Genomic DNA, 12,258 nt, shown 5'->3' with positions numbered 1-12,258 from the left:
CCCAAAGGTCTTTTTCCCTCCGGCCTCCCAACTAACACTCTATATGCATTTCTGGATTTCCCCATACGTGCTACATGCCCTGCCCATCTCAAAAGTCTGGATTTAATGTTCCCAATTATGTCAGATGAAGAATACAATGCGTGCAGCTCTGCGTTGTGTAACTTTCTCCATTCTCCTGTAACTTCATCCCTCTTAGCCCCAAATATTTTCCTGAGCACCTTATTCTCAAACACCCTTAACCCATGTTCCTCTCTCAAAGTGAGAGTCCAAGTTTCACAACCATACAGAACAACCGGTAATATAACTGTTTTATAAATTCTAACTTTCAGATGTTTTGACAGCAGACTGGATGACAAAAGCTTCTCAACTGAATAATAACACGCATTTCCCATATTTATTCTGTGTTTAATTTCCTCCCGAGTATCATTTATATTTGTTACTGTTGCTCCAAGATATTTGAACTTCTCCACCTCTTCAAAAGATAAATTTCCAATTTTTATATTTCCATTTCGTACAATATTCTCGTCACGAGACATAATAGTATACTTTGTCTTTTTGGGATTTACTTCTAAACCTATCTCTTTACTTGCTTCCAATAAAATTCCGTGTTGTCCCTAATCGTTTGTGGATTTTCTCCTAACATATTCACGTCATCCGCATAGACAAGAAGCTGATGCAACCAGTTCAATTCCAAACCCTCTCTGCTATCCTGAACTTTCCTAAAGGCATACTCTAGAGCAAAGTTAAAAAGTAAAGGTGATAGTGCATCTCCCTGCTTCAGCCCACAGTGAATTGGAAACGCATCCGACAGAAACTGACCTATACGAACTCTAATAATAATAATAATAATAATAATTATAATATGAATAATAATAATGATAATAATAATAATAATAATAATAATAATAATAATAATAATAATAATAATAATAATAATAATGTGGTATTAAGGGGGTAACGGGTGAAATTTTGGTCATTTTCAGTCAAAAATCGCATTTTCATTTTCTTGTAAAAATAGAATCAGCAATCTCTTATTTATATGTTGAGCAAGTTCCAATGCTCTGTGGCGCTAGAAAGCATAAAAATTACGCAAAATATAAATGGCTGCACCCTTGAAATTCAAATCCATTGAAATTTTACAAGCTGTTTTCTCACACTTTTTTTTCAGCCCATTTCGTCATGTTCGAAGTGTTAAGGCCCATTCACAATGAAAATTAAACATAACCGTAACATAAACACAGAAGTTTGCGCCCAGGCCACCACATGGGATCATTCACAATGATTCACATAAGCATTGACATAAACATTACCGTAAGACGTTAACATGAAAGTTTGCAAACTCCAAACTTTCATGCTTCTGCTTACGTGATTTGCAAACAGAACACAATCGTGGAGCGCTGAAGTATACGACAGAATATGAGAAAATGGCGTCGTTGTTATGTTTCCATAGTTACCAAGTATGTTTATTGCTGAAAAAATATGTAAATATAATACAACATTGGGGATCATTAATAAAATAATGAAACCTTCACTAGTACAAAGCCACACAAGAATAGGCTTGTATGAAACCTTAGCACAGCCAGTATTAAGCTATGGTGGTGAAGCGTGGACTGTGAAGAATAAAGATGTCAGTAGAATAACAGCAAGTGAGATGAGGTTTATGAGAGCAACAGCTGGATATACTCGCTGGGATCATAAAAAAAATGAGGACATAATGCAAGAACTTCAAATCGAACCCATTATATAGTTCATCAGCAAATATCAACTTCAGTGGAAAGGTCATCTCGAACGAATGAATCGATGCAGAATTCCAAAAGCACTGTTTCATTACCATCTATATGGCAAAAGATCTCTAGGCCGTCCAAGAAGAGATGGACTGAAAATTCTAGTTTGAGACCGTAACAGGCAACTTGGCCTAATACTTGTTAGGAAGATGATGATGATGTCCAAGTATGTTTGCGGTTATGTTTATGTTCCCATCGTGAATTATGGTATGACTTCTTGATTTTACCGTAACGTTTATATTCTTAAGTTAACGCTTACGTTATGTTTAATTTTCAATTGAATGAGCCTTTAAGGCTCTTACAACATCATTCCCTGAAGAAGATGGCAGAGCTAGCCGTCGAAAGCTTGGAGGCAAATCTCCAACTCATCTGGCTGAGAACCCGAGAAGGGTTATTCTACCTTTAATATTCCTATTCTGTTCTCAGAATCTGCTCGCTGCTGGCGTTTTAACATCGCTGCTGCTGCTGGCGAGTACCGACAGCCCTGGCGACAACGAGGTGAGAGTGGACGAAAGGGAGAAGCAGGAGGAACTCTCGGCGGCTGCCAACAGCTCTGACGAAAAACAGGGCTCCGCTTCGCACTTCGTGCCCTCGTTTGGGCCTCCCCAACCCCCGGACCACTACTACGACCCCTACTACTTCCACACGTTCGGACCTTCACCCATCCTCGCCTACAGATACATGTTCAACCACGGATATCCCTACGCGTGCACGTACGCCTACAACAAGTACGGGACGCCGTTCATCCCCTCCCCGCCAGACTACTTCCTGGGCTCGCACCACTATTCTCCTCCCTACCACCCCCATGTGAACTTCAAGCTGCCTTATGCCGAGGAATACCCTCATTACCTATCCCCCGCTGCACGGGGGTTTCACTACCCTGGCCCGCATTACGTGCCGCATCATCCCCCGAACTACTACCCAGTGCACCACCACCACGCGCACGGACACTACCCTTATCACCCTCCGACTCCAATCCACGCCCGAGGAATCCCGCACAACAATCCCCATGCGTTCCACTCGGTTGTGAACTACGGACACATCAATCTGCACCATGGGGACCACTTCGAGCCGCACGACAACGGGAAGTCACCGCATCCACATCCGTACCCTCATCACCCCTACCCGCCGCATCCCGCCGGTACGTTGCATTGAGGAGCAAGCATTCTGAATAAATACTGTACTGTCTCATAATATTGACAAGACTGCAATAAGAACGAAACTGGAGAGTAAGGTCTTTATATTACCTTATAGCGTGGATTAAGCCATAATCTTCAGACAGACACTGATCCATTCATTCCTGCTATACAGGGTGATTCTGTGGCCTTGTTACAAACTTTTAGGGGTGATTAATATTAGGATTGCTAGGTGTCTCGTATTCTAAGAACTGTTCCATATTCGAGGTCAGAGAAATATATCCCTATGCATTCCACTTGGGACACCAAAAATCATTTATTTACGGACATTGTGTCATAGAAAGCCAACGAGTTTTTAGTTTTATCGTGTTGTAGAAATACCGTAGCAGTCACTTTGTTATTAATAATCATGTCTACAGATACATTACAACCAGTGCTGTCATGGTAATTTTTTTTCTTGGCCATAAGCCCCCTCCCTTATTTTATCGCTTGAAATATATTTACTTCCTCTATTTCCATCTCTCTGGGCGTCATTTAATGGATGTTTTTATCTCAAGGAAGTAGTAAATAAATAACTACACCAAAGAAAGTACAATTTTCCATTGCTTAACTGGCTTCTGTTAGTAGTTTTAGTCTCCAGTCACAAATACTTTCAACTTAAAAATCGTTTGATGCTTACCTGTACGATATATTCTAATGCAATATTGTAGTTCCCTCAACTTGTTACAAATATTATAATCAAGAGGTTCAGAATGCAATACTGGGGAAACAGGAATTTCCCTAATATGTTCTGGACCTCTCACATGTTATGTTGGTTATTAGTAACAAGTAATGGGGAAGTCTTAACCTACAACAGTGAATCAGAATAAACAGGTAAGTATCAAACGATTTTTATGTTGAAAGTATTTGTGGCTGCAAACTAAAATCACACAGAAACCAGTGAAACAAAAGAAAACTGCCTCCTTTGGTGTAGCTTTTCTGGAAAAATACCATCTTTTGCATATAGTTCTAGATTTCGGCAGAGGTGGGCAGTTTATGTTTATGAATTTCAAAGAAGATATAGGTATTAAAAACTGCAAGAGATGATCTAAGATCAGTACAGATCTCCACGTACAAAACTTAAAGCACCCATACAATGTATGCCTCCCTATAGGCAAAAATTTCCTTCCCCATTCGAATCATTAAAAAATTCTAGGTTCCCGTACAATGTATGACCCCGTATGGCCTCCATGACAGCATTGGCTACAACGACGCATATACATTTAACCCTCTAGCTTCTTCAGTTTCAAACTAATTACCGCTATATTTCCAATCAATTTTGTACATGATTATTGGCAGTGGCGGTGCGTCAATAAGAGCACAAGAGCACGTGAATACCTTGTTTCCATTAATGCACGACTAGGTTTATTATTTGATACCGTATTGACGTAGTGGGGATGTATAATATCAGAGTCGAGTATTTTAAACTTCCCGCATCTTGCATAAACTTCTTATGTAAACTTGGCAACATCCGTTCACGTACAAGCCGTGCTCTTTTCGAGTTGGTTACAGGAATTTCACGCATGCGCGGGAGAAAATTGTCTTTAGCTGGCCGCTTATGACTCGTCAAGAGCACAAAGCGTTAAGTGAACATGGTGAGTATCTAACCTACAGATGTCAGGTCCATCGATGCCTATCGTTCAACTGCTATATCTCGAGGAGGAAATTTAATAGACTGTAGTTGTCAGCATCTGACTGTAGGAACGTTTACTTACGTGTACAGTGCTGCTACGAGAGTGTAGTTTGTGAATTACTATACTTCAGTGTCGGCATAATAGCATAGTTAGGCTTTCAAACACGTGCTGGCTGACTGTGGCGGTGGTGTGAATTGAAGTATCTGTATGGCAGTGTATAATATTTAAGAATAATATTTACTGGCATGTATTTATAGTAATCTATGCGAGTGGGATTACAGTACTGGTATAGGTATAGTGTATCAGTGTGTTGTGAATCAAAATATATTACTGAACACACGCGTTTGTAAATAACGGGACCGTGGTATGTATTCATTTTTAACGAACGTAAACAATGAACTCTGTTCAAGTAATTTTGAATAGTAAAGAACTGGGTAAACTGGCTTACCAAGAAAAATTGGAAATAAAAAGACTGAGTTTCATTATTATTATTATTATTATTATTATTATTATTATTATACGTTGTTTTGAATTTATATACGGTTTTTTTTCGATAGTGAAACATTGGAATCATGACATTTCATATTAGACTAAACGTACGATTTCAAATTCTCTTCGATTTTGGAACCACAAAATTGTGAACACACATAATATTTTATCACGAGCCGCCACTGATTATTGGTACAATAATGTTGTTGGATTGTGTGTAGTATATATGAAAACGTGAAACGTACTTGAAAGCAAAATGAGTAATTGTCTTCTGCTTATATGTATTTAGGAAAATAGAACATTTATTTAATAATTTATGTGAACACAGCCGTTGCAATTACAGTCCAACCAATCTGAATCTCAGATATTATTGGCTTGCATTATAAATTTTAATAATGGAAATAAACTAATTGTTAGTAAACATATTAAGTCTCCCGCTGCGGAATAACGGTTAGCATGTTTGACCGTGAAACGACCGGGCCCGGGTTCTAATCCTGGTTGGGACAAGTTATCTGGTTGAGGTTATTTTCGGGATTTTCCCTCAATCAATTAAGAGCAAATGCTGGGTAACATTCGGCTCTGAACTCTGGACTCATTTTACTGTCATCACCTTCATTTCACTCAGACGCTAGATAACCACAGCAGTTGATAAAGCGATGATTCCCGCTATCATCTCTAAGAGTTTGTAACAAAGTCACAGAAACATTCTGTATATTTTTCCATCGCCGCGCAGTTGATGTAGAAAATGACAAAAGCAAAGGCTTCAGTTACCATGACTACGAGCATCACTTCAAAACAAATGTACATCATTATGTAGTTGATACAGTTAGCTACTGTTTCACCATTTATGGCCTGTGGAGTACAATTTCTTATTCATTGTTCCTTGTTACGAAATACTGCATCGTGGCGAAGAAGTCAGATACCGTAACTTGACAATCGCTAGGAAGGAGATGTACAGAATGACATCTCCATCATGTGGATGATGCAATAATCAACTAGTGTTTCTCAATTTTAACTCGCTATCAGAGCAAAATACTGATCCATAGTTTCTTGTTACATAGCTTTGCATTATGTTGAAATTTATGTTAGAAATGGTACATACAGAGAGGTTAGTGACCGCAACTTAATCATTTTAAAAGAAACGCACAAAACAGCATCTTCGTCGCTTAGATAGACGATACGTTACTTCTTGTTACATCGTTTTTTTTTATTGTAGCGCAGTTTTTAGAAATGAAATGAAGCGGCTACATCCGTTAATACCAGAGTGAAAATCATTTCTCAATATTATTTACATTTTTAACACCATTATGACTTTCTGTAACTGTCGACAGTTTGGTTTAAGAATAGCGACAGGGATGCTGGTAATTCCTTGTAGGTAGTGTAAAAAGAAAAAAGAAACTCCCTAAAATATTTTGCTCAAAATATTCTAAACCGGATGGAGTTGGGTACAAAATGTGTCCTTTGATTCGACGGATTTGAAGGGGTTTAAATTAGTCAACTCATGCAAGTTAATAACTGCTTTTGATCTTCCTGTTCAAATTCCGTGGATGGACGTACAATGTAATAAGATTCAATAGTAACATTATTTTGGCTATCCTTGAATACAGTACTAATTAAAGCAGTTCACAAAAAACCAATCTAACTTTGACTGAGTCTATCAACCTCCCAATCGTGTGCGGAATGTACAAGTTTAGCTGGTGTTTAAATAGAGGTAATATTTCATCTGTGAATATAAAGAGTATTTTTTTGTGTAAAAAAAAGACAAAATTACTTTATAATACAGGAAAGCTAAACTGAATTTCTGGCAAAACGACAGAATAAACGCGAGGCTTGAATTATTCTCACGAATGAAATTGTGTACATGAAAAACTACAAAAAAGATCAGAATTTCGCTGATGGACAAATACAGTGAAAAAGTGTGATCAATTATCTGTGTAGATAATATATCAAGCTGTTTGTGAAAGAGGCAGGACTTGGCAAAATATAACGCGTGTATTTACCAACAGTAATGTAAATAAATAAATAATTAATTATATAAATCACTTTCTTTCTTTTCACGAATAATTTATCGCATAGGCTTAACTTTAATTGATTTTAAGCAACGATTAGTGACTCCAAATCAAAATTCTCATATTCCACATTGAAAATTAGGCCTTAATGGGAAAGAAAGCTTTCTGTGTGGGCTTTTTTTTGCGTCCACTACAAGTTCATGGCGTTGTAGTCAATATGACTGCGTCCACTAACTCTTTTACTGGACAAAACAAAAATTTTCATATTGTTGCTTCTAGGATTTACTTGGTAAAAATGAAAGTTTTCGATTCAATCATACATAGATTTATCGTACCAGAATATATAAATAAAGAAAAATTATCATCCCATTTTTTTTTATTCCATATGAAGAGTCCACTGCAAGAATGATGGATGTCACTTTCTTGTCGAAAATGAACCAAGACTGTCAATGCATAGCTTAAGACATATAGAATGTACATAGAGAGTTATATGGCATTAGCACAGATAGTCATTGTCCAGTAATAATCGGAAAATCACAGTCAAGCTTTGAGCGCTAAGCATTTCAAACTTTCAATTGCTTCTCCTGCAAAATGTATTCCAAATGACATCCATCATTCTTGCAGTGGATTCTTCATATACTCTGTGTAACTAAACAGCAGAAAAACAGACGAACTACTAATGACAAAGGATCAAGAATTTGCAGATAAACTTCAAGTAACATATCCTGAAAAAATGAAGGCTTAATGTTAAAAATTCACGAGCTTTAAAAACATATAAAACGTCGTTTTTTCCTCAAAATTAACTTCGGTTGGGATCTGCCCTTATTATTCTGAGCACCTCAATTATATCAACAAATACTTTTAAAGATTATATTAATTTGTCCTACAGAATAATAACTGTAATATTGGCAATTAATATTTGAGGAGAAAAATTCGCTCCGGCGCCGGGGATCGAACCCGGGTCCTTGGTTCTACATACCAAGCGCTCTGACCACTGAGCTACACCAAATTTTTCTCCTCAAATATTAATTGTCAATATTACACATATTATTCTGTAGAACAAATTAATAAATCTTTAATATTCTCATAGCTGCAGTGCATATTTCTGTACAGATTACTGTGCACTTAACTGCGGAATCCCGGCCAAACAAGTCACTCAGTTGAGTGCGCCCCTTGTATAATGGCAGTTGGCTTGGACATATAACGTCAACATATATGCCTAACTTGGAGTCAGGCCACAAAGGGAAACATTGAAGGAGGAGAATTCGATCCAGTGCTGTGGATTGAATTCGGCGTAGCTCAGTGATCAGAGCGTTTGGTACGTAGAACCAAGGACTCGGGTTCGATCCCCGGTGCCGGAGCGAATTTTTCTCCTCAAATATTAATCAACAAATACTTTATTTAACGATGCTTTACAACTGTTGAAAATAGTTTTTAAAAATCGGCGGAATGGTAGAAGAATGAAATATGTGGAATAAAGTGCACACAAGATATCAGAAGCAATACCACATCCTGCGCAATGAGAATCTGTCTTCAGAATCTGAGCAGACGGAAGGAGGAAATCGAGCACACCGACGACCTGTGAAATGTTCTTCACGCTCTATTTAATATCGCAAATAATTTCGAGATTATTTCATTGACGATATTATGAAATATTATCCTTAAAGTTAAAAATGTGAAAACTGCACCAATCACTACAACTTGTTTATTCATTGCGCTTTAAAACAAGATTTGTTCATTTCAGGGTTCCTGCCTCCAACTTTTGGCCCCGGGCCCTTCCTGGACTTTCCATCCAATGGATACGGCGAGACGGACAGGGCTGATACAGAAGATGGACCTGGTGCAAGCAAGGAGTCAAAATCCGGCGAGGTCGAGAAAGTAGTTCCTAAATGAGAGGAAATCCTCCAGACTTGTAATAAAATCTGTTAAATAAATGTGATAAGTTTCAACAAATATCCCTTAGTCGTAATGGATTGAGTCCCCAACTGACTGCTGCAGTAGTCAGATTTATTAGTTATAGGTATCCTACAGCAAAACTCAGCTCAGACTCCTCGCGCCGCGCATGCTATACCCGTCTTACCCCCCTGCAGTAGCCGGGTTCTTTGATAAGCGGCTACTGGTATAGCTATAACGACTACGGTTGCGGACATGTGCACTCAAAGAGCAGCTGTAACAATAACCAATTGAGTGAATATAACATTACAAGATGTCGACATCGTCTCTTTCTAAGTCACAATCGGTATCTATCTTCACTGGAACTATCCTCATATTTAAATTTTAAATATTTAAATTAAATTAAATTGATATTTAATATAAAACGCTATGCGACTCCCTGACTCTGTAGCAATAACACGTGTTCAGTTCTGCACAAGAAGATAATATGTGCGCATGCGCATAGTGTCGGTGGTGTGATTGGAGACGCGGAGCATGCTGGGAAATGGAGCAAACGTCATCTGCGCGAGACAGTCACGCCCGCTGGTTTCTGCGCACTGAGTTTTGTTTGTTGGATGCCTATAACCATATGACATCACGTCGCTTGATCATTAACACGTTTGGTTACTACTTGCTGTAATTATACTAGAACATGTATTGAAATATGTCAGTCATTTATATCATTATGAATTTGATCGTTAGCCACTGAACTTGATCAATTTGGTTTATTTGCTAATCACTGCCACAAGATATACAGTATTATTGAGTGGAAGAGAAGGCCTGATGACCAGGGAAAATAAAACTATTATTACTATTATTATTAGCTCTATAGTCTGCCTTAACAATTCATGGACAGGCACGCCACACATTACTTACAAAAATAGAAAAGAAAATCAGGCAAATCAAGGGAAAGTTGGTAAGAAGAATTTCAAAATACACTTACTTCATGAGACGGCTTAATCGTGACGTCTTTACCTTTTATTTTTATTAGTTATTTTTATTAGTTATTATTATTATTATTATTATTATTATTATTATTATTATTATTATTATTATTATTAGCTCTATAGTCTGCCTTAACAATTCATGGACAGGCAGGCCACACATTACTTACAAAAATGGAAAAGGAAATCAGGCAAATCAAGGGAAAGTTGGTAAGAAGAATTTCAAAATACATTTACTTCATGAGACGGCTTAATCGTGACGTCTTTACCTTTTATTTTTATTAGTTATTTTTATTAGTTATTATTATTATTATTATTATTATTATTATTATTATTATTATTACCATATACTAAGGGATATGCTACTGGAGCTAAATGGCAGATGTGAGCAATATGGGATGAAGATAAATGCAAACAAGTCGAAGGCCATGGTCATAGGAAGAAAAAATAAAGTTCAAGGTAAACTTGCGAATTATAAATGAGGCAGTAGAGCAAGTGAACAGCTTCAAATACTTGGAATAAAAGAACTAAGGAAGAGACTATTGAAGTGATTTGTATGGAGTGTGGCATTGTATGGGGCAGAAACATGGACATTGCGACGAAATGAAGAGAAGCGAATAGAAACATTTGAAATATGGATATGGAGAAGAATGGAGTGTGTGAAATGGACAGAGAGCATAAGAAATGAACTTGTGTTGGTAAGACTGGGTGAAGAAAGAATGATGCTGAAAATTATCAGGAAGAGGAAAAGGAATTGGTTGGGTTACTGGCTGAGAATAAACTGGCTACTGAAGGATGCACTGGAAGCAATGGTGAAAGGGAGAAGAGTTCGGAGCAGAAGAAGATATCAGATGATAATATGGATCATAGGCGGAGACTAAGAAGAAGGCAGAAATTAGGAAAGATTGAAGAATGCTGGGTTTGCAGTGAAAGACCTGCCCATGGACAAAACACTTATGTATGTGTTTTGTATGTATGTATGTATGTATGTATTATTATTATTATTATTATTATTATTATTATTAATTTATTTTGTTACATAACTCAGCCCAATCGCTGGCACGTCACACACATTAAATATGTTTATGCTCGACCATGCCGAAATGTAGTAATTATACACCTGGTAGCAGACCTATAGTGCATGTCATTAAAGTACACCTACTCATTAAAGGTCAGGTCTTTCAGCCAATGACGACTCAGGTTACAACTGTTCAGCCAATGACAGGTCAGCTTTCTACCGTTATAAAATCGCAAGTATCGATTATTCTCGGATATGCAATCGAAAGAGAATTAGCGAAAAGTCACGGAGGCTGGAAATCCAATACTGTCGCAGAAGTTTATGTTCTGTTACTATAATAATTAGCGTTAATTGTAAATAATATTCAAATAAATTCAATTTGTCATCTCGTTTTTCAATGTCTAATTTTATTTCAATGTTATCTCTGTAGGTTCTTATGGCCTAGCAAGGTCAATGTCGACATCTGTTCCTCGGAAAAAATCAATACTTTCGCGTCTGCGCACATCTCACAACATACGGGACATTGCTCCAGGTCAGATACAATAAAATTAATAATATCAAGTTAGAAATATGGTCGAGCATAAAAAGTCGTATGAAACTCGCCTATAATGGTAATTAAGAAGCTCGTATGAAAATTATGAAACTCGCTTGCGCTCGTTTCATAAACATCCATACTCACTTCTTAATTACCTTCATTATAGGCTCGTTGCATAATGTACTATACAAGGTTTGTAGCCACGAATGGACAGACTGCTGTTATACTGTACTATGCTTTAATTATATGGTTCATTTATGACGTCAGTTTTCTCACTGAGGTCGCTGCAACATGAAATAGGTGATTACTATCTGTACAAAATTCGTTGTATCGTTGTATAGGTGTCATTCTCTTAGAACGCAGAATCTAGACTGCTTCCGAGTTGCACCATGGCTTCTCGGACGGCAGGTTATGAGTCACGCTATACCTTGTGACTAGCACGCTGTAACCGATGCTTACTATTTTTATCAATCAATTGATTCTCATTTCAACTATACTTGTGATACTTATCACTCTACTCCATGATACTGAGTATTAATGTTTATCTTACCTCTGATTGAGGTTCTGGCTGATATGTACATCTATTATCAGGCAGTACATCTCACTTCACGATATCTGTCAGAGGAAGAACAATTGTTTGTATACATCTGAAGCCTGATTAGTGAAACATGTAACTAGTCAGCGATGTATGCAATGTAGAGGAAAAAGAACTGGTCACCCTACTCCTTTATCTCCTGC

At 37.5% G+C, this 12,258-nt stretch overlaps 1 protein-coding gene across 2 annotated transcripts in view; it reads left to right on the top strand.

The window, feature by feature from the left end:
• The window catches only part of LOC138702671 (uncharacterized), a 35,130-nt gene extending 26,086 nt beyond the window's left edge, over positions 1–9,044 (top strand). For both annotated transcript variants that reach the window (XM_069829998.1, XM_069829997.1), the window contains 2 exons: positions 2,211–2,925; positions 8,836–9,044. In XM_069829998.1, the coding sequence (XP_069686099.1) occupies positions 2,211–2,925; positions 8,836–8,984 (864 nt within the window). In that variant the 3' untranslated portion in view covers positions 8,985–9,044. The remainder of the gene's footprint in view (positions 1–2,210; positions 2,926–8,835) is intronic.
• The last annotated feature ends 3,214 nt before the right edge of the window (positions 9,045–12,258 follow it).

This window comes from Periplaneta americana, chromosome 7 (assembly GCF_040183065.1).
Source record: "Periplaneta americana isolate PAMFEO1 chromosome 7, P.americana_PAMFEO1_priV1, whole genome shotgun sequence".
Classification (NCBI taxonomy): domain Eukaryota; kingdom Metazoa; phylum Arthropoda; class Insecta; order Blattodea; family Blattidae; genus Periplaneta; species Periplaneta americana.
Note: the sequence above shows the minus strand (reverse complement) of the source record. Positions and strands in the feature narration are given on the sequence as shown.